Below are 22,873 nucleotides of genomic sequence, written 5' to 3' on the forward strand. Positions count from 1 at the left end.
GTTAAATTATCACCATACTGTATTGAACCAATTTCTCCTTCTTTAGGTTGCTTCCATTGTACTATCTATCTGTAAAGGAAAAGCACTCCTGTGTTTCTCCTCTACTCTCAATATTCACACAAATACTCTGTGGCCAGATGTGTGTGTGTGGGGGGAGTCCCCCCGCATCAAGCAATTCTGTGACACTAGCTGGGTGTCCTATGATTTAACTCAATTCTGACACTATGTACCTGAAGTTAGCCTCAGATCCCAGAGAGTAAGGGCTGAGTCCCACCAGACTGCCCCTCCCCCCACTTCAGACATCAATCTCGAGTCCAGGTTGTCACCTGCCGTTTGACATACTGGCTATAAATTAAGGTTCCCACGCTGTCCTCCTAGGGTTTGATTAATTTGCTTGAGTGACTCACAGAACTCAGGAAAACAGCTTACTTAGTAGATTACTGGTTTATTACAAAGGATATTAAAGGATATGAATGAACAGTCAGATGAGGAAACATATAGGGAGACATCCAGAAGGGCCCTGAGCAGAGGAGCTTCTGCGTCTGTGGAGTTTGGGGCGCACTATGCTCCTGGATGAGTTCTGGGTCACCAGCTTGAACACTCTCCAAATGCCATTCATCTGGGTTTTTATGGAGGCTTCATTCTGTAGACGTGATTGATGAAATCATTGGCCATTGGTGAACAGTTCAACCTCCAGCCCTCTCCCCTCCCTGGGTTGAGGCAGCAAGTGGGGTTGAATGTTCCAACCCTCTAATCACAGGGTTGGCTGCCCTGGCAACCAGCCCCACTCCTTAGGGCTTTCCAAAAGTCACTGTATTAGTCATAGAAAGAAACTCAGGTGTGGTTGAAGGGTAATTTTTATGAATAACAAAGGTACCTTTATTTCTCTTATCGCTTAGGAAATTCCAAGAGTTTTAGGAGCTCTGTGCTAAGAATGGAGGTGAAGACCAAATATATATATACACATTATTGTAAATCACAACATCACTCTATCTATCTATCTACCTCTCTATCTATCTGCCTATCTCAATGAACATTCCACCAGAGGAACAGAACCCGTGGGAGAGAGAGATATATCTCTCCAGCAGGCAACTCTGAAATCCAGAGGACAGGCCATCAGGAAGGGTAGGCTGGAACTCTTCTGTCATTGATAATCACGAACATTGTTCTCCTGTACATTCTTTTATATAAACTACGTGCACATTTCTGGTTGTTTCCTTAGAAAGGGGAATTACTGAATGACAAATCATGCTCATTTTTAAAATTTTGAATTGTATAGATTAGGGGTCAGCAAACTTTCTCTGTAAAGGACCAGCTAGCAAACATTTTCGATTTTGTGGCCCATATGTCTCTGTCACAACTACTCAACTCTGCTGTTGCAGAGCAAAAGCAGCTGCAGACGACATGTGAATAAATGAGCAAGGCTGTGTCCTAATACAACTTTATTTACAAAAGCAGTTGATGGGCTGGACTTTGCCCCAGTAGAGACTAATTGTAAAAGGAGTGTTTTTAGAAAGCACAGACAATGGAAAAGGAAGCTGGGAAAAGAAGCTGCCAAGGGCAGGTGTGGAGGACAGACAGAGGGAAGGACAACTCATTAGCTCTCAGAGCAAGTGCAGGAGAGCAGATGACAACCGTGTGGAAACCATGACAACCACTGAAGTCCATGTGATGTCAGCAGAGCTGTTCGCCAAATGAGGGGTTTCCTACCTTCCAGGCACATGGCCCTCCCTGCCCCCTTTGATGATAGGTGCTGCCATGAGGTTTTATTTGGGCAGTGAAATATAAGCAGAAATAATGTGTAACTATTGGGGGGGGGCACTTCAAGAGCCACCACATGATTTGTCACATTTCTATCCCAATGCAGCAGTTTTAAGATGAAGCTTCCCTCAACCTGGGTGTCTGAGTAAGAAAGGTGAGCAGAATTCCCTTGCCAACCCACGTTATGTGAGTGAGATATACGTTTGGGCTGTGATAAGCTGCTAAGATTTTGGGCTTGTTTGTTACCATGGCAAAGCCTAGCGTATCCTGACTGATACACTTAACAACAACAACCCTTGACTAAAACAGCATCCTCTGTTACAGTCTATCTTTTGTACCCTACCTTATTTGTCTTCATAACACTTACCACCACCCAACATACATTTATCTGTTCATTTATTGATTGTCCGTTTTCCCCTTAGAATATGGGCTTCCCCAAAGCAGAGACTTCTTCTGTGTGCTCATTGCTACTGAAGCTCAGTACGTATTCAATAAGCAAATCAGTCAACATCACTGAAGGCATCCAGAATGTTAATAAACACTTAGTAAGCATGGGGTATTCCACAAGAAGCTTATATGCGGTATCTCATTTAGTCCTCACAAAGCTGTATGAGATAGATAGTATTGTTGTCCTTATTTTTCTTTATAGGTGAATTATTCTCAGTTTACCTATGAGAAATGTATTCATTAGCTAGTGCTGTGTAACAAGCTACCACAAAAGCAGCTTAAAACAACACACATTTATTATTTCCTGGTTGCTGTGGATCAGGAATCCAGACACAACTTACTGGGTCATCTGCTCAGGTCCCCACAAGACTAAGGTGTGGTTAGGACTGAGGTCTCATCTGAAGGCTTGGCTGGGGAAAGATTCACTTTCAAGCTCATGTGGTTGCTGGCAGGATTCAGCTCCTTGCAGGCTGTTGACTGGAGTCTGCCCTCAGGAGTCTCATTCCCTTGTCACATGGACCTCTCCAACATGACTGCTTGCTTCATCAGAGTGTGCCAGCTGAGAAGGCATGATGGTTGGGCAGCTCTTAGACAAGCCAGCTGGACCAGTGGAAGCACTGAGAGGGCATGAGGAAAGTCTAGAATGAGCGGTGGAGGAGGGAGGGGATACATTTCCATCATGGTTCCTGGTTGGTTGCAGGTTGCTGGTTCACCCACACCTTCGCCATGGAGTCGTCTGTAGGGATTGTGGCTGGCCACCAGCTTACAGACTTGATGACAAAGTGGAACTAACGCAGAGAAGAGCAATCTGAGAGGTGAGAGGGGTGTCCTTCAGGAAGCATGTCATGCTTGGACTTGTGTCCTCTTTGCCTGACCTCTGATTTCAGCAGGGGCTAGAACTACATTTCTGCTCTATGTTCAAGCCACTTCATGCTGATAACAGCTTACTGCAAGCGTATGCTGCAGGTTTTTACCCTCTGCTCCAGGGTTCCTCTGATGCTGTGAATGGGGAAGCCCAATGTGGGGAGTAATATCCTTGGAGGAAATACCTGTGGGAGCAGAAGCTGGTGAGTAAGTGTTCACACTTCCCGTCCTTTAGGCGAACAGTTGTAGAGGCAGTCTCTACACTTCTCAGGAGGTCCAGACAGGACGGAGCAACACTGTCCACAGCAGTTTCCTTGACAAGATCGTCTCTTCTTCCTTCACCATCTCACTGTTGTGGGTTGAGTTGTGTCCCCCAAAAGGAGGTGTTCAAGTCTCAACCTCTGGTACCTGTGAGTGTGACCTTATTTGGAAATAGCGTCTTTGCAAGATGCAGTTAAATTAAGATGAGGTCATGCTGGAGTGGGGTGGGCCATAATCCATCACGACTGGTGTCTTTATAGGAAGATGATGTGAAGACATGTGGGGAGATGGTTGTGTGACAAAGAGGCAGAGACTGGAGTGATGCAGCCACAAGCCAAGGAACACCAAGGATCGACGGCAAGCGCCCTAGAGACTAGGAGGAAGTGTGGAAGGATTCTCTCCTGCAGGTTGCAGAGGGAACACGCCCTTGCTGACATCTTGATATCAGACTTCTGGTCTCCAGAACTGGGAGAGAGGAAATCTGTATTGTTTAAGCCCCAGTTTGTGGTCATGGCAGTCCTAGGAAGCTAGTGCACTCTTCTTTTTCTTCCCCTCTCCTGTTCCTTGGGTCATCTCCCAAATAAACCACCTGCTCACCAATCTCCCCCTTTTTTTTTTTCATTTAGCATCTTCTTTTTTAGAAACCCAGGCCAAGAAACTGTAAAGAGGGATACACTTGTGTCTAAATGAGACTTAACATTTCTGAATGAACTCTTGTTTTGTGAAACATTTAATGATAATGATACTTATCATTTGGCGGCTATTATGTGCTTGACGCTTTACAAACATATCAAATTTAATCCAATGCAGCCCCATGTGGTAGATGTTAGTATCACCACTTTACAAAAGAGAAACTGAGTCTGGTAGAGGCTAAGTAACTTGTACCATTTATAACTCCAAATCCACGTTCTTTCTAACTACCTAGGACTAAAACTTTGCCCAGTAAACCTTGAATTTCCCTAGTGGTCTCTAGCTTTTGTCTATATATCCACTTATATAGTCAGTTAGTATATAGGTTTGGCTGCTAAAGAGACCAAAACAACAGTAAGTTAAAGTGGAAATTTATTTCTCTCTGCAAAAGCCCACATGGGGCAGCCCTGCTCTTTGGAGCCTTTGAAGGCTCAGGTTCCTTCCATCCTCTCGCTCTGCCACCTCTCGGGTGCAGTTGTGGTGGCTCATGGCCACTTCCACTTTCCACCCTGTAGGAAGGTGGAAAAGAAGAGAGAGGAGAACAGATTTCTCTTAAGGGCAGGATCAACTCGATCCTATTGATCAGAATTTGGAGCCACGGCCATGCGTGGCTGCGAGCAGAGAGGGCTGGGAGATGGGTCTGTATTTGCGCCCAGCTAAAGAGTAGGGTTCTACTGCCAGAGAATGGGGAAAAATGGATGTTGGAGCAAGCCAGCAGCTATTCTTGGGGCACCCTTTCTGCTTGGCCCTGTGTCAAGTCTTCTGGAGAATAGAAAGATGACCACATCGGAATCCCTGAGTTCAGAAGAGGCAGACAACACGGTCAAGTTTCATTAGCAAGTAGAGATAGCCAGTGTGGTCCACAGAATGGCAAGAATACAATAAACGGGGAGTGTAGACATCTGAGTATGATCAGTCAGCAGGTCCTGGCCAGGAGAATACAGAAAATAAACAAATGAAGAAACAAAGAGGGGAAGAGAAAGCAACATTAAGTCAGTTCAAGACTTGAAATACAGATGTCCTAAAGAACAGCCCTTTGGAGTCTTAGGACATTCCAAAAAATCCCCAACAACCCACTGATGCTGACTTCAATTTTTGAAGGAGATACACAAGGTGAATCAAACAGAGTGGGACCATGAGAAGCACGGAACCAGCAAAAGATCATCGGACAGCAGCATTTTCACCGGCCATCTAAAGTGACTAGAGAGAGCAGTAAATTCAGGAAACACTGGTCTCTTAGAGTCCGGGCTGCCGGATCAAAGAGCCATAAACTGGGTGGCTTAGAAGAAAGTCAGTTTGTCGTCTCAAGGTTTTGGAGTCCAGAAGTAAGAAATCAAAGTATGTGCAGAATCATGCGCCCTCCAAAATCTGTGGGGGAGACTCCTTCCTGCCCTCTTCCAGCTTCTGCTAGGCCTGGACGTTTCTTGGCTTATGGCAGCCTCGTTCCGATCTCTTTCTCTGTCTTCACACAGCCTCTTTCTGTGACTCTTCACCTTGTCTTTCCTCTATATATGTCTGTCTGCGTGTCCAAACTTCTCCTTTTTATCCATAATGGATTAGGGCCCACTCTAATGACCTCATTTCAACTTGACTTCTCTGTAAAGACCCTATCTCCAAACACGGTCACGTTTGGAGGTCCTGCTGGTGTGGACTTCAACATATCTTTTTTTTTTTAAAGATTTTATTTTTTTCCTTTTTCTCCCCAAAGCCCCCCAGTACATAGTTGTGTATTCTTCGTTGGGGGTTCTTCTAGTTGTGGCATGTGGGACGCTGCCTCAGCGTGGTCTGATGAGCAGTGCCATGTCCGTGCCTACGATTCGAACTAACGAAACACTGGGCCGCCTGCTACAGAGTGCGCGAATTTAACCACTCGGCCACGGGGCCAGCCCCTCAACATATCTTTTTTGGAAGACACAATTCAACCCACAACAGCTTGCTTGATGGATGTTCCTATCTGAAGTCAAAGTAAACTTAACTCTCATCCACAGAAGCGAGAAAAATGCCACCGCGAGAGCCAACAGTAGCATCCAGAGTGTTTAATCTACCAAGCAAATACTAATTGCCAAAAAAGGGCAATGTGCTCATTTCTTAGCCACACGCACCTGTGATGTGTCAAGCCATTTGACATGCCTAAAATGAGAATTCTCTAGTAAAAATAGAATAGAATAAATTAGATGATGATGTTTCAAAGGCAATTTATACTTTTCTGTGCTTTGGAATTCATTTTCAAAAACATGTCCTGTTTGTCTTTGAAGATCTAAGTTCCTTTTTCAAGAGCCACTTTTATTTTGCTTTTTGTCCAACCATTAGTGTGTGAACTGTACGATACACAAGACAGTTACTAGGGTGCGGGGAACTCCTGGCTTAGGGCCAGGATACCAGCAGAAGGCCCCCAAATTTAATGACTTCTTTTAAAAGATTTTTCACATTTTAAAGCCCTTTCATCTCTCAGCAAACACCACTCTTTGCCCATTGACAAAACCAAATTGTTCTCACAAGGCATCTTGTCCCCCAGAGGACAGGTGACCCCTGAGACCTGAGGTCCAGGGCTGGGAGCCTGCTTGTCTAGGAAGCCTTTGTAAACACAGGTCACATCCTCCCATTCCTTCATGTCCTCTTCTCACAGCCAAACTGATTTGAGGATGTGGTGGTTTTAAAACATGACCACCAAATTCTTCGACATCCCTCCGTGGAGGGGTCTAAGCCCCTTCTCCCTGAGTCTGGACTCGGTGACTTGGGCAATAGAACACAGCAGGAGTGACTGTGGTAGGAAGGATTCTAAAATGACTCCCAATCACCTCTTTCTTTGTGTAACCCCCTCCTCCTTGAGTGTGAGTCGGACCTGTGAATATGGTGTGCCATCACTCTCATGTCTGTTATGTTATGGGGCAAAAGGGAGAATATCCAGGTGGGCCACATCTAAGCAAATGAGCCTTTTGGAAGCAGAGAGTTTTCTCCAGCTGACAGCACAAGAGGGAGTCAGAGATTTGAAGCAGAAGGGGGATTCGCTGCTGGCTTAGGAGATGGAGAGGGTGACGTTGTAGGAGCTGAGAGTGGCCCTCGGCTGACAGCCGGCAAGGAAATGGGGACCTCAGCCCCACAAACAGAAGCTAATGAGTTCAGCTCACAAACTGAATAAACTTGAAAGTGGATTTGTTCCCAAAGCCTCCGGGTAAGGACCCCGGCGTGACTGACACCTTGATTTTGCCACAGAACCCAGCCGACTCTTCCTGGGCTTCTGACCTACAGAACGGTGAGATGGTAAGTGGGTACTGTTTCAAGCCACTACATTTACGGCAGTTTGTTACTCAGTAACAGAAAACTAATGCAGTGATGCTGTGCCAATTTCTAGGTCCAGGCTTTAAAGGGCTAGCAGCTTCCATCTTCTGTCTAATGGAGCAATTACTCCTGGAACCTGATTGCCATGCTGTGAGGAAGCCCAAGCAGTCCCACAGAAAGTTCCATATGGAGAGAAATGCAGACCCTCAGCGCAGACACTGCTCAGGACCAACTTTGCAGCCTTGTGAATGAGCCATCTTGGAGGTGGGTCCTCCAGCTGATCTGATCTGTTCCAGCTGACATTGTGGAGCAGGACAGGCCATCTCTGCTGAGCCCTGCCCAGATTGCAAAATACGTAATTGTTCTTATTTTAAGCCACTAAGGTTTGGGGTGGTTTAAACAGAGGGTGAATTTTCTGCTGTTGCCCTGGGCCAAAATTGCTAATCATGTCTCTACTGATAGGGTTGATGTTAAAGTAACTTAAATAAAGCCATTAAAGGCATTCCTACACGAGGGGCAGAAATGGCCCTTGCAACTTTATTGGCATGTTCTCCTAGTTGACTTTTCTCCTAGGATTTTGTGAATCCAGGCATGTGACGGACAGAGAGCATTTTGCAAATTCCTACCTAAAGAGGGATTTATTAATTTTGTACCCTCGTTAACCACACTCACAAAAATGATAATATTCAATGCTGTTGAGGGCGTGGTGACATAAGTCGTCTCAAGCACTGAATGCAGGATCTCAAGTCGGCATAGTTCTGGAAACTATTTTAACTGTTTATAGTTTTAAACTGATTAATGTTTTGATATATGATTGTAATTAAAAGAGCCTACTGTAAGATATAGTACCAAATACAAAAGAAAAGAAAAAGCACCCTAGCCCTCTATATACATAAATACATTCATCTCAGTATTATTCGCAATATTGAAAAGCTGGAAACAACACAATGTTTATCCACCTGGGTGTTCTTACAGCCATTATGATACACTCATAATGACATGATGTTATGTATCCTAATGCAGCATAGTACTATGAAGCCATCGAAACAATGTTCATGAATGGTTTTTAATGATAGGGAACAATGCTTATAAAATAGTGTTAAATTAAAAAGGATATAAAATTGCAGAGACAACACTCTATTTTACTATATAATACGTGAAAATATATATGGTTGTTTAAGAAAAAGATTTCTAGTAGCTGAAGCATAGACGCAACTTCATGTTTAATCATAAAGAATTCTTTAAATAACTGATGGTACATTCATGAGACATAATGCTTTTTAGCCATTTAAAAGCATTTCATATTAGAAATTTCTATATTAGAAATTGATGGAAAGACATCTAGGCCGTTTGCTTAAGTGGGTGCATTCGTTTCCCAGGGCTGTTGTTACAAAGTACTACAAATTTGATGCCTTAAGACAATACCCGTTTACTCTCTCGGTTCTGGAGGGTAGGAGTCTGAACTGGAGGTCTGGGCAGGGGCGCGCTCCCTCTGAAGCTTCTAGGGCAGGGTCCTTCCTCGCCTCTTCAGCATCTGGGGGTTGCCAGCAGTTCGTGATGTTTCTTGGCTCACAGCAGCTTCCTTCCAGTCTCCGCCTCTGTGGTCACATGGCCTTCTCCCTGTGTGTCTTCACAGAATCTTCTCTCTGTGTCCAAATTCTCTCTTCCTAGAAGGACATTATTGGGTTAGGGCCATCCGTAATCCAGTGTGACTTCACCTTTATTTAACTAATTACATCTGCAATGACCCTACTTCCAAAGAAGGTCACATTCTCAGGTTTTGGTAGACAAGAATTTTTGGGGACACTGTTCAACCAAGTATAGTGGGTTACGTGAAAAATGCAGATCTTGTATTTAAAATTATATATAATACTTCAATAAAAAGTTAATAATTATACATGACACACACACATACACACTCCTAGATGCATAGATGCACATTCACACACTTAAAGCATTGGGAGGCTTTATAACAAACACATCATAGTGGGTCTCCCTGGGTGGTAAGGTTCTGGGTTCTGCTTGACGACCTCTGGAATTTTTCTGAATTTTCCACATTGACAACACATTCTTTTTATAATTGAAACAATAATGATTTAAAACAATTTTTTGTCATTCAAATTATCAAAAATTAAAATAGCTGAGTGTGTTGATCACCTTGGACATTAGGTGCTAGGGGCAATGTATCTATCTTGGAGAGCTTTTTGCTAATCCAGGATATTTCAGGCTTCTTACAATGTGCATGTCTTCTGACCCAGCAATTGCATTTTTTTTTTAAAAAAAAATAGGCTTTATTTCTTGGAGCAGTTTTGGGTTCACAGCAAAATTGAGCAGAAGGTACAGAGATTTCCCATATGTGCCCTGTCCCCCAAATGCATAGACTCCCCCTTTGTCAACATCCCCAGCAGACTGGTACATTTGTTACAATTGATGAACCTACGCTGATACATCATAATCACCCAACCTCCATAGTTGACCCTAGGGTTCCCTCCTGGTGTACATTCTATGGGTTTGAACATATGTATAATGACATGGATCCACTGTTACAGTATCATACATTTATCCCTAAGAATCCTCTCCTCTCATTTATCCCTCCCTTCCAGCGATCGCGGATCTGTTTACTGTCTCCACTAAACCATCATGCCCCGAGGTCCTTAGTTGATGAGACCGCATTGTTCAGAAGTGATCCTAAGGAAATCATTATGCATACACTCTCTGATCTAGCTGTGATGGTGTTCACCGCCTTGAGCGATGTGAACCCCAACAGGAGGAACCTGCAAAGGTAAGTGATGCGATCTTCAGTCGGTGGAACTATGCCTAGTCATTGAAAAGAATGTATTTCCTAACAGGGGGCAGAGGTTTGCAATGTATTAAGCAGATGAAACCTGGTTACTAAGCAGTAGGTACCGTACGAACACTTTAGCAGACACTTGCCATGGTGCTAGCAGTACTTGTCTCTGTGTGGCAGTCTTAAGAGCAATCCGTTTTAAAGTTTTCCTCCTTTTTGCTTACCTGCATTTTCTAATTTTTATGTAGTGACTATGGATCACTTTTGTAATAAGGAAAATAATAGAAGGTATTCATTAAAAATTCATAATGCTTATCTCTGGGTGATACAGAGAATATAGATGATTTTTATTTTCTTCTTTGTATTAGGTTGAGCCTAATATGAAATTGCCATTTCTGTAGGTGAAAAACAGTTAAATGTGGGCATTTTTATGTGACTTGACCTACTTTATATTTTAATATTTGCTAAATGTTCTACAGAGATCGTGCCACGTGTACACTTAAATTCCTCAAAGGGCTCCTGTGAAAGGATTTAAAATCGTGGCTCTCATGCAAATCTGAAAGGAACACACGTCCAAGATTTTATTTAACTCATTAATTGGTTGAGGCAGCCAGCAAGATATAACAACTGATTCGGGGGAGAATTCAAAGAACACACATATTTATCCCATAATTGAGTGCTGAAACATTCACAGTCGTGTGCTGTGGAACGATGTTTTGGTCAATGAGAGACCACCCCATATATGATGGTGGTCCCACGAGATTTGTACCATGTAGCCTAGGTGGGCAGTGGGCCATACCATCTGGGTTTGTGTAAGTGCACTCTAGGATGTTCGCACAATGACCGAATTGCCCAAGGACGCATTTCTGAGAACATATCCTCATCGTTAAAAGATGTGTGGCTGTACACATAGGGGCAAAACTGCTCAATATCTGCAGGGCAGAAATCAACTGCATCTTCACCTAAGGTCATTTGCATCTCTATGTACTGGAATCATTTGTGTTACTCTCAGTTTCTTACAATTTTGTATTAGTCAAGGTTCTCCAGAGAAAGAGAACCTATCTATATGGATGTGTTTATCACGAGAAATTGGCTCATGCGATTACGGAGGCTGAGAAGTCCCACGGTCTGCTGTCTGCAAGGTGGACACCCAGGAGAGCTGGCAGTGTCATTCCAGTTTGAGTCCGAAGGCCTGAGAACCAGGACTGCCAACGTCTGAGGGCTGAAGACCAATGTTTCAGATAAACAGTCAGGCAGAGAGGATGAATTCACCTTTCCTCCACTTTTCTGTTCTATTCAAGCCCTCGACAGATTACATGAGGCCCACCTACATTAGGGAGAGCCAGTTGCTTTACTCAGTCTACTGACTGATTCAAACCTAACGTCTTCTCGTATCCTCTAACATCTTCTAGAGACATCCTCACAGACACGCCCGGAGATAATCTTTAACCGGATATCTGGACATCCCGTGTCCCAGCCAAGTTGACACATAAAATTAACCATCATGAACTTAGAGTTTCAACTAGTTCAAAGACAGCTCAGGCCCTATTATCAGATAATCCAGTAATCTTCTTAGTTTATTTGAAAATTTTTCACTACTTTCCTGATATTCCTTTTTACATTTATTCTGGCCCCTGCCCCTCTCTGGGCTCCTCTAAGGCCCTGCTGCCTCCCAGCTCTTTGCATCAGTTTCCAGGAGCCTCTTTAACTTCTCAGCTGAGCCAGGCTTCCTGCCACCCACCCCGCTGCCTGGACGCACACGGTTCCCTCTGCCGTAGGAGGTGGTCCTCTGGGGACTCCACCTTGTACCCGATTAACTCCTAACCTGCCCCCCACCCCCATCTGAGCTCAAACCCAATCTCCTTGGAGAACTCCCACTCCCCCCCACCCCCCCCATCAAAACTTACTTCAGAGCCTTTACCACAGTTTGAATTACAGTGTGAATATGTTTTATGTAAACCTGAACTTTGTGATTTTAAAATAGCACAGGCTAAAAACATTAGTAAAATCTCTCTTTATGCTCAAACTTTGAAATAATGCAAGCCTCCCAAATTCCAAAAAAAAAAGTCCCTCAGTACTACACACTTTCAGAGCTGCCTTTCCAATGTTTTGCAAATCGTGTTTTCACTCTGGTCTTGGGGCGGCTGCTCAGGAGCTGGTGGACAGGAGTACCCAGGGCCCAGGGTTGGCAGTGGGGGACCCTCCACTTGCTACAGAACTTCTAAGAGTGGTTATTGTTGTTATATATATGCACTTTGTTATGGCCCTTGTAGGAGGTCACAATCTGCCACCCCAGAATGCGCCTCTTTGGCATAAGGACTATTTTTAAAATTTTTTTGGTGAAGAAGATTGGCCCTGAGCTAACACCTGTTGCCAATTTTCCTCTTTTTGCTTGAGGAGGATTGTCCCTGAGCTAACATCTGTGCCAATCTTCCTCCACTTCGTATGTGGGACGCTTCCACAGCATGGCTTGATGAGTGGTGTGTAGGTCTGCACCTGGGATCCAAACCTGTGAAAGCTGGGCTGCCAAAGCAGAGCATACGAATTTAACCACTACACCGGTGGGCTGGTCCCATCATAAGGATTATTTTAAACTGAAGATAATTGAGAAACAACAGACACCAAGCAAACTCTCTGCCCTCCCGTCTCTTGTACCAGGAGGGGCAAAATGGTCTTGGTCACTGCAGACTCTTGCCAGAATCTACATAAAAAACTTTACCAAAAACAATCCTTATCTTCCATTAGTTTCCCCTATATATTCACCTGGCCACAGTTTGCCACCCCTAAAAGCCTAAACTCCTTTTCCTTTATCTTGTCCCTTCTCTACGAACTTATTGTCTTGTTAAGATTCCATCGAAGGCTGAATTCTAACCACATCTTGGAGTTGCTCATCACAGCGTTTCTCCTGGGTGTATGTGCACTGCATGTGTTCATAAACTCGTTAATCTCTTGTTTTTCTCTTGTTAACCTATCTTTTGTCACTTTAATTTCCAAGGGCTCAGGCACAGAACTGAAGAGGGTAGAGGAAAAAATTTTCTTCCTTCCCAACTCACTCATTGTTCTTATAACTTAGAATTTTCTAGACTCTCTAACAATATTCTCCAGTAGTAGTGCTGAGGCTAAGGCTGGGGCTGGAGAGCTTGGTCTGGAAAGTCAGATGCTATACTGTGCCCTGAAGGCCCCTTCTCACGACTCCCTGCACTGATTGATAGTCTCAATATTAGGACTGAAGCTGAGAAAATAAAAAAGCACATCAGGGCAGAAATGAGCTACACCGGTCTTAGACTTTTATTTCTGTGGCTCATTGTTCTGCAATTATTTGCGTTTTGAATTGTGCTAGGTCTTCAGGGACACAGCTTATGAATAAGATGCTACAACCCTGTGTATATTTGTTAGATTATTTCACTAATACATTGACTCCCTGAGTCTACGTTTTACTGACCGTTTTTCTGACCAGCTCCCAGCACGGAGTCTTGTAGGAGAGGAGGAAAAAATGTTTTCCTCTACCCTCTTAGGTTTAGTGCCTGGGGCCTGTGTATTAAACTGACAAGACAGTTTAACAGGAGAAAAAGTTTACTCTGCATGCATATGGGAACCAACAAAGGAAGTAGCAGCCTCATTAAATGGTAAGAGTTAAAAGCTTACATACATAATTTAGTAGGAGAAAGGGAAGGGAGGAGAACAAATAGGTTTATTTAGGAAAGACAAATAGATTTTTGGAAGAACAAACAAAAGATAAGAAAGTTTGTGATAATGTTTGTCTATATAGGTATGAGTGGTCTTTCCATCTTATTCCGGGCCATAAACACTCCTGAAGAAGGGATCTTGAGTACATTTTACTTACGTTCTCCCTTCTGGGGGTGGCTCCACTCTAAAGGGGAATCTATGGTGGCCTTCTTTCCCTGAAGTTGCTGCTTTTAGTCAGAAAAAGGAAGCACTGAAAAGGCTTTTTCTTGCATCTGTTGAATTTCAAATGTCTTCAGTTTAAAATAATCTTTATGCCAAAGTGACACATTTTGGGGTGGCCTATTCTGACCCCCTTCAGCTGGAAGGGACAGTACTTCCCCCTATTTATTTATTTCAGGGTCTTATTCTACACATGTGATCCACATCGTGTCTGGGTTGTGCAGACGCCCTTGACCCTGAGTCTCCTGACAAGATTAGAATGTAACGAGGGGGACAAGCCAGATATTCAAAATGAACCTTATGGGGGTAGACAGTTTAGTAACGGTGCTGTGCATCAGGGTTTTGGGAGACGGTGTTTTCCAGAAATTGTCCCAGGGCTCTGAAAAACCAAGCTCCTTTGCTCTGAGGAGCTGGGGCAGGGGTTTGGGAGGCGTGCCTTAAACCTCCTAACAGTCCCGGTGCAAATATGCCACAGGGAACTGCGCTTTCCTCCTCACGGGGGCACGTGATGCACTGGGAGCCGAGACTCACCCTTCGGCCTTTTTTTCTTTCATAAAAGAACCTATTCTTGTGGACATGGAGGCGCCTGGCTGGGAGAAGGAACCGGCTTCACCAGCCCCTGGGCCTGTGTCAGAGGCCAGAAGGGAGCAGGGTTGGCCAGTCTGCCATCCACAAGCAGGAAGGAGCTCAGCTGTGGACGAGGACCACCAGGCCGGCGTGGGGCCCAGCTGCGTCTTGGCTCTGCAGGGCTTGAGCAAGGCTCAGAGGAGGAACACTGAACCGAGGCTGGCTGGGAGCACAGCCTTGGCCCTGTGGCCTTGGCATTCTCAGCCCAGCCTGGACTTCCTGGGCCGCTGGTTGGGGCTGGCTAATGATTAACAGGAGATATGCCGCTCTGGGGCACCCGCACCTTCCGGAAGCGAGGGGCCTGTGGCAGGCGGAGGCCACCTCTGGGTTTAGGACCTGGCCTGTGACGTGACAGAACGTTTCGTGAGGAACTTCCTGTTAGCCGGGTGGGGTGGGCCGAGATTCTCTGGTCGCCAGACAGATTTGTTCCTGTATTTGCATGGAGAGAGGCCGGGAAGACTTTTGGGAACTAGAACCTTCTCTGATGTCCTGCAGAGGTTTACCTGCCTCAGGTGAGACAGCCCCTGGGTGTGGCTCCCCGGTGGGGGTGTCTGGTGGGTTTCTCCAGGGGACCCGTCTCTTCCCCAGGAGCAGGGCGCCGAGCCCTCGGGAGGCCACCGCGGGGAGCCGTCTCCGGGGGAAAGTGTTGGACGATCCAACACACATTCTTTGTTTCCCAACTTCCACAAAGTTAAAGATTAAAAGAGCTGGCTGCTCCGAGGGTGTAGGAGTTCGAGCGGGGTTCCCATCAAGCGAAGGCCCTGTCGCGGTGAGCTGTTCTCAGGGATGCGCTGAAAGCCAAGGCTCGCTGGAGTTTAGGAGGTCAGGGTTCAAATGCGGGGAAATTGCTGTGACTCACGCTCAGCGCACAGACTTTGAAATGCCATTATTCTCCCAGCTCAGGAGAAGCCTTGTGGACAGGAGCCTTGCTCCCACGTCTCTGGAAGTGCTGGGACGGCCCTGGGTCTGGCAGGCTGCGCTGAGGCCCCTCCTGATGGAGGGGTGCAGGGAGCTGGGGTCGGGGGAGCGGAGGAGAGCGCTGGGCCGTCCTGTGAGGCGCGGCAGTCTGCAGCGGGCCCCTGGCATGGATGTTGTTCCTGTAATTCTCGCCACCCCTGAGAAGAACTTGCCTCCTTTCTTTTAGGGTTTGGGCTTCATGCTATTGCCTAAAACAGGACGCTGGCAGGCACTTTTGGATGTTATGACATCCAGCTATTTCCTGGAAGCCCCCAAGAAGGGTTTGTGTGTGTGGCTAATTAAGTGAGATGACCAAGTTCAGCAGTTTTCGTCCTGTGATGAATAGCTTGCTGGGTCCAAACGATCTTCTGGGTGTTTTCATCTTGTTGGGGCAGTAAGGAATTGGTTGGGGGTTAAAATCCTGTCTTTTTAAATAAGATTTTAAGATTTTAAGAAGACTTCGCAGTTTTGCAACTAAAAGTAGGTAATTCGAGTCTTCCATAATGAAATGCATGAGAAGTCAAATCTCGGGGCCGTCAAACCACTCCACAGAAAGGTGACTTGCCAATTACTCGGCATAGTCCCCACTTAATTAAAGCGACTTGGCTGATTTCAGTGGACACTTGAAATCAGCTTTCCCACAGTCCTTCCTGCACACGCCGGACCATCTCTGCACAAACCCACGTCTGCGGCAACCTTACAGCTGGGTTCCTGTGGCTCCGAGTGGGGTCCGACACAGCCCACCTGCTGAGTTCTGCTGGGCTCACTGGAAGTGGAGTCATTCATTCTCTCATACGGAGAAAATAAGGGAGGATGGCGTGTCAGGACATTGGCAGGATGGAGCATTTGAGAGTTAGCTGAGCTGTTCTTCATCTGCAGCCTGCTGCCTTGGCTCTCAGCAACTGGAAGCATCTCCTAGTGGACCTTAAGCTATTGCCGCCATTTCAAAAGTGCCAAGTCCACGCTTTGCATTTATTTATTTATATTAAAAACATTTTTTTTTTTGAGGAAGATTAGCCCTGAGCTAACATCTGCTGCCAATCCTCCTCTTTTTTGCTGAGGAAAGCTGGCCCTGAGCTAACATCCATGCCCATCTTCCTCTACTTTATATGTGGGATGCCTGGAACAGCATGGCTTGCCAAGCGGTGCCATGTCCGCACCCTGGATCCGAACCAGCAAACCCTGGGCCGCCGAATCGGAACGTGTGCACTTAACTGCTGCGCCACCGTGCTGGCCCCCATGCTTTGCACTTACTGCTTTTGGTAAAAGGCGTAACCTTTTGTAACTCAACAGCTCCATTTCTCAGTCATCCTCTGCTCGGCTCTAGCATTCTCGACGACTAGTAGAGCAACTGACTTGTCGAGTTGTGTTCGCTGAACCTTGAAGATTAGTAAATGATTTCTTTGGGGCATCAAAATTCGGGATCTTGAATCAATCTGGGAAGGCCGTGATTTCACTTCGGTCTGTGTACGGCTGCTGCACAGCTCGCTATGGAGGCGTCGTTCTAGGGGTTTGCTGGGTCTGTTTTAGATCATTGCACGGGGCTGGGTTCACGCAGAATGGACGGTAGCAGAGACGCTTCGTACCTTACACACAAGTCGTTACCGTTTAGCACACAGGCTGGATCCTACTTTCCAAAGACAGCGAGAAACAAACGATGGAAACCCCACATTCCTTCTCTTGAGCTGTGAGCACCCAGTAACTGGCCGACATGTCCAATGTGGGTCACAGGCCTGAGCGCCTTTGTGATCCTGGACGGGGCATCCACTCATTACAAAGTCCTGCCCGGGGTCCCTGATGGAAACTGGCACCCTGTATTTTGGAGGGAGGGGTTGGAATCCCCCAGCAGGGCTGTGAAATCTGTGTGGATGCCAAGGCCAAAGTGACTGTCCTCCCCCACACACTGTGCTCCACAGGTCGCTGGGGCTGAGAAATGTTTGAAATAAAGAGACCCTTCTCCGGGGCTCAGGAGCTGCTGTTTTTGCAGGCAGTTCCTGATACATTCAGTGGGTGACTGAACTCCAAGTCCTCTAGCAGGACTGGCAGTGCTGGGACCGCCTTGGATAAGCCTGTCCTAGGGGAGAAAGAAAAAGTAAAAAGAGGAAATGCAAGGATGGAGGATGAACAGGAGGGTTGTCAAAGAACAAGGGGATTGGAAGGAGGGCCAGGAGGCATGCATGATGGGATCCCGGTGTGCTGCCAAGGGGCCAGTAAGGCCTTCCTCACCTACCCTGACCTCTGCCCTCTCCCTCTTCCACTCCCCCTACTCTGCCCTGGCCCCGGAGTCCTCCCTGCAGGTCCTCAAACATACCAGGCACAGTCCCACCCCAGGGCCTTTGCACCTGTTGTGACTCTGCCCAGAAAGCTCCTCTGCAGATATTGACGTGGACTGTTGCCCTCCCTCCTTCACTGTTCATGGAGCACCTTCTTGGGGATCCTTTCTCTGACCCCCCTATTTGAAACATTAGCCAGCCCATCTCATGCACCCACCTCCTCGCACATGCTCCTCCCTGTTCTATTTTTCGCCATACCTCTGGCTACCTTCTCATAGGCTCATGATCAATTCCTTCATTTTGTGGCCTGTTTTCCCTTTAGAATGTAAACTCATTGTGGGCAGGATTTTTTCCTCAATGATTAAAGTATCGTGACCAAAACGAAGAGCAGGAAGCCCTCGCTCCTACCTCCAGGTCCGTGATTCAGTGGGAATGGCATACCGTCTGCATCCCTTTACATATCCGTGGGCTGGGGGGTAAGATCATGTAACACAGTGATCCTCAACCTTGAGCGTGGACCAGAAGTGGAACACTGTTTAATTGTTTAGACAGATTGCTGGGCTCCCCATGGCGTGTCTGATCCAGCAGGTCTGGAGCGGGTCCTAGAATCTACTTTTTTAACAAGTTCCCAGGGGAGGCAGGTGCCGCTGAGAAGCCCTGACTGATGTATGCACGGACTCGGAGAGCTGCGAGGGGCTCCCGCGCTCTGACGGTGAATGCCCATCTGTGACAGACCGTTCCCTGCTGCTTTGTCTTCCAGGGTGAGGAAGAACACACAGAGATGGGGAGCAGCCGGACAGGCATCCTGGCCACGCTGGTCGTCCTGGCTGGGCTGGCAGGTAGGGATCCCGGGGGCTCCGGGTGACGGTCCTGGGCAGATGGGAACTTAGAGGAGGCCACCGGGGCACATGGCCGCCAGAAGGTTCTTCCTTGGGCACTCCTCACCTTCCCTGAGCGCCCTCTCCAGCAAGGTCCGTTTTCTGCTGCATCCTCTCGACTCCAGGAGTGGTCCTCCAGGTACATCTGACCCCACCAGTCCTCTTCATTGGGTCCTCGCCGTCCTGGGAGCCCGCCTTCAGTACCTCCCCACAAGTCCTCGCTCTTGTCAAAATGCCCCTCCCCTGTCTGGTTTTTCTCCTCTTCCATTTCCATCTGGTCTTCAAGGAAGGCTCGACTCAGGCCTCACCTCCTCCTTGAACCCTTCCTTGCCTTGCAGTTTTCGGGGTGATAATCCCAGGTCCTGTTATTGCCAGGGTGAGGGGCGCATTGCGTGTGATCCGGCCCCCACCCTGGCTCCTTCTCGTCCTGGGACCCTCCCAGGGTGTCAGTCAGAGTGGACCCCAGAGTGTCCCAGCCAGGCTTTCCAGATCAGGAGGCAGAGCAGGCATGCGCAGCATCCTTGGGTCACTGGAGTCTGTACCCCCAGCTTTGCTTTCACTATGTCTCGTCTAGAGTCATCGCTTCGGGTGCGTTTGTCTTGTTTTCCCAGCTGGATTTTAGCCTCCTCAGGGTGTCCCCCACCGTATTCCTCATTGCAGAGGTGTTAAGGCATTGGATTGAAGAAGAATAGAGACACACAGTGATTAACGAACCATCACAAGCTGAACGCTCTGCATGTCGACTGTGAGATCAGAACATTCCAGAATGCGCCCTCTCACCACTCCCTCTCTCCTTCCCCCAGTGCGGCCGTGGTTCTGACTTCTAACTGTGTAGACAAATTTTGCTTAATTTGCCCTTCATATATGTACGAACTCTATTTCAGACGGCCGGGTAATGTTTTTGTGAAAAAAAGTCTGGCCATGGCAGCATGGAAAAATTAAAACGGAATAGAATAGAATAGGGAGTATGAGAGGGCTTACAGGCAGTAAGGACCCTTTCATAAACTTCCATTGGTTTGGGGTGTATTTGCTCGTTCGGGCTGTGGGCCCTGGGCTGTGGTGATAAAATATATTTGGGGGCAGGGACGTTTGGAAGCCCCTCCTTATGGTAGGCGGGGCTAAGCCATTAGTAGGTGCTTAATAGACATTAGTTTGCAGAGTGGACGGGAGCACAGGTCCCTTCTCAGGTGGAGCTCGGGGACTCATTGTGGGGCAAGCAGACCACGCTCAGCAAATGTTTTAAGGAGATGGCTCCAGACAGGCCTGTTTCAGTGACGGTTGCAAAAATCTCTTCAGGGGCTTGGTGGGAAACTGACGAACTCTGGGTCTATAGTTTTTCTGAGACGTTTTTCCTAAAGTACCGTTTTGAAGGCAAGGATGCTTTGGTTGAGGCCTGGAGATGGCTGTTCCGGCAGCGGGGAGTATTGTGGGCTAATTCTAGAGCCCCCGGGGAATGGGGTCCATTGCAGAAGACTGAGCCCCGCGGCTGCATCCTCTTGGAAAGTCTTGGGGTGCAGACACCTTCATGTAAACACTTGACTTTGAAAAGCTGAGGGCAACCTCCACGTGCACCCAGAGGGCTCCGGCTGGCCCTCTCCTCTCTGCCTTGCCCCCAGTGTAACGGATTATGTAGAACTGGACCATCTTATTTACTCACTCGGTGAACAGTCACTGAGGGCCTGTTGTGTGCCATTTAGTTGCAGGCGCTGGGGTGCAGTGATGAGCAAAAACAGGCATCGTCCTTGCTAACAGAGCTTAGAGCCTAGCAGAGGAAACAAGCGTTAACTGACAGAAAAAAATCAATATAAAAACACTGCTGTGACAACTGCTTCACCGATTCAAAAGCCTGTTGCAGGATGATTTAACCTAAATAGGGTGATCTGGGAAGGCTCCCTGAGGAGGAGATGTCTTGGCCAGGAGCTAAGGAGTAAGCGACACTGCCCACCACGTTGGTCTACTGCCTATGCAAAGGCCCTGGTGCCAGAAAGAGTTGGTGAGTTTGATAAATTAAAGAAGAGTTTGATAAATTAAAGTCCGGTGGTCAGAGGGTGGAGTTTGGGGCAAATGAATCTGGAGAGGAAGTCGATGTGACAGTAAGCAGGATCTTGAGACGCTGTTAAGGATTATCTGGTCTTTATCCCAAATGATGGAAATGTTTTAAACAAAGTCTGGGGTGTGGAGGTGGGCAGTAGGGGAGGGTGCCTGATCCCACTTTTTTTGATGTGTTGGGAAGATGCCTCTGGCTGCCACGTGGGGAGCAGCTCTGGGTGGTGGTGGTAGCCTGGAAGAGACGCTGGCAGCCCTGCCACGGTCAGAGGACTCAGCAGCCGGCTCCCACCTGCCTGGGGACCTCCTCCTTCCCCTCCCAGTTTCCTTCCGATACTTCCAACCCCTGATATGGTTTTTAAAATCTATTTACTTTTATAACATTATATAAATTTTAACATACATCATTCTATTTTGATTTCTGTGTAGATTACAACATGTTCACCACCCAAAGACTAATTGCCATCCACCACCACGAACTTGTTTCTAATCACCCCTTTCGCCCTCCCCCCACCCCATTCCCCTCTGGTAACCACCAATCCAATCTCTGTCTCTATGTGTTTGTTTGTAGTTGTTTTTATCTTCTATTTATGAGTGAGATCATGTGGTATTTGACTTTCTCCCTCTGACTTATTTCACTCAGCATAATACCCTCAAGGTCCATCCATGATGTCACAAATGGCCAGATTTCACCTTTTTTTGTAGCTGAGTAGTATTCCATTATGTATATATACTACATCTTTATCCCTTTGTCCCTTGATGGGCATCTGGGTTGTTTCCCTGATAGGTTTTGAGTTCCATTTTCTCCATTGGAGCTGCCTCACCAGAGCTGTTCTCACCCACTGCTCTCCACTTTATTTTCCTTTGTCCCTTCTGACTTTCAATTTTCTACTTTTCTACTCATTTCCAACGCTAAGTAAGAGATGGGAGAAGGTGCCAGGTCTACGGTGCAGTGAGGAAAGCTGGGGAAGAGCAGAGCGCAAGAACAGAATGGTTGGTTGACATGGACCCGTCATGCCCCCCACACCAGGGAGACAACCAACTGCTACTCCAGGAAGCTGAGAAAAAGCCGTGGCAGAAGAAGGGTACTTCTGCTTAGGATCGGTTGAAGGAGGACAGGTGGGAGCCGCGAAGCTGGCTGACGTTCTGCTGTACGAAGGATTTCAGTTTTGCAGATGTTAGGAGGCGGCGAGTAGAAGAAGACAAGCTCTTCAGTCCTGGGTGGCGGCCAGTCATCTCCGCGGAGAAGCCTGGTGGAGCAGCGCCCGTGGGGCAGGAGAGAAAGCCAGCGGACGGGGCTGGAGATGTAGATTTGGGAATTGGATGGAGAGTGTCGGCGTGAATGAGCATCTTGCAAGTGGATAAACTCCTACAAGGGAGGACCTGGTGTTGGGGGACCACTGTAGCTGGTGGCCCAGGGAGGTTCCTGGGGGGTAGGATGCTGATGTCTCCCGTGGCTCTGCCCGGCTTTGCCTCTTTGCTCTACAAAGTGAAAGGGAGAACAAAGCGGGAGGGCGGTTTTGTGCTGAGGAGCTGCCTGTCTGCTTAAAGGTCTTATTTACAATTTTCTAGTATTTGTTGGGTGTGGGGCAGGGTTACACCCACCACCAGCTGACAGGACAAGTGAGAGAGCAATGGACTCCGGGACGTCACCTTACCAGAAGCACAGCTTCTGAGTCACGAGGTGGAGCTGGACGGGAGTTTACTTATCATGGTAACAAAGATCGCAGGGAATGTCATCAGGGGATTTGGTGCTGAGGATTTGGGCCCTCCTGTTTAATTTAAAGGTCAAGTTCAAACTGGAAGGGTTTCCATTTAGCACAAGTCCCTCCTTCCCTCTCACCTCCCCAGCCACAAGGTAAGGTGTGGAGCCTGAATGTTTTCTGGGTCACGCGTGCATTCCACAGGATATTTAAAGACTGGCTTGGAGTGAACAGCGTGCAGGAGTGAAATAATCTCACAAGGCAGTGAAGGAACCATGATTTCAGATGGGTTTGCTTATTCTGTTGGAGTTGCATAGACGGAGCTCCTCGCATGGCGAGTCTGGGTCTCACCTGTCCGCGCACTCCCGCATCCTGTCCTGCCGGCCTCTGTCC

At 47.1% G+C, this 22,873-nt stretch overlaps 1 protein-coding gene across 4 annotated transcripts in view; it reads left to right on the top strand.

The window, feature by feature from the left end:
- The first annotated feature begins 14,912 nt into the window (after positions 1-14,912).
- LOC124231282 (immunoglobulin superfamily member 5-like) overlaps positions 14,913-22,873 on the top strand; it is a 41,157-nt gene continuing 33,196 nt past the window's right edge. For 2 of the 4 annotated variants that reach the window (XM_046647972.1, XM_046647973.1), the window contains exons 1-2: positions 14,914-15,135; positions 18,614-18,692. In XM_046647972.1, the coding sequence (XP_046503928.1) occupies positions 18,635-18,692 (58 nt within the window). In that variant the 5' untranslated portion in view covers positions 14,914-15,135; positions 18,614-18,634. Of the gene's footprint in view, positions 15,136-15,357; positions 15,446-18,613; positions 18,693-22,873 lie in introns of those variants that run through there. The other 2 variants (XM_046647970.1, XM_046647971.1) reach the window with 2 other exon arrangements.

This window comes from Equus quagga, chromosome 21, assembly GCF_021613505.1.
Source record: "Equus quagga isolate Etosha38 chromosome 21, UCLA_HA_Equagga_1.0, whole genome shotgun sequence".
In the NCBI taxonomy this organism is placed as follows: domain Eukaryota; kingdom Metazoa; phylum Chordata; class Mammalia; order Perissodactyla; family Equidae; genus Equus; species Equus quagga.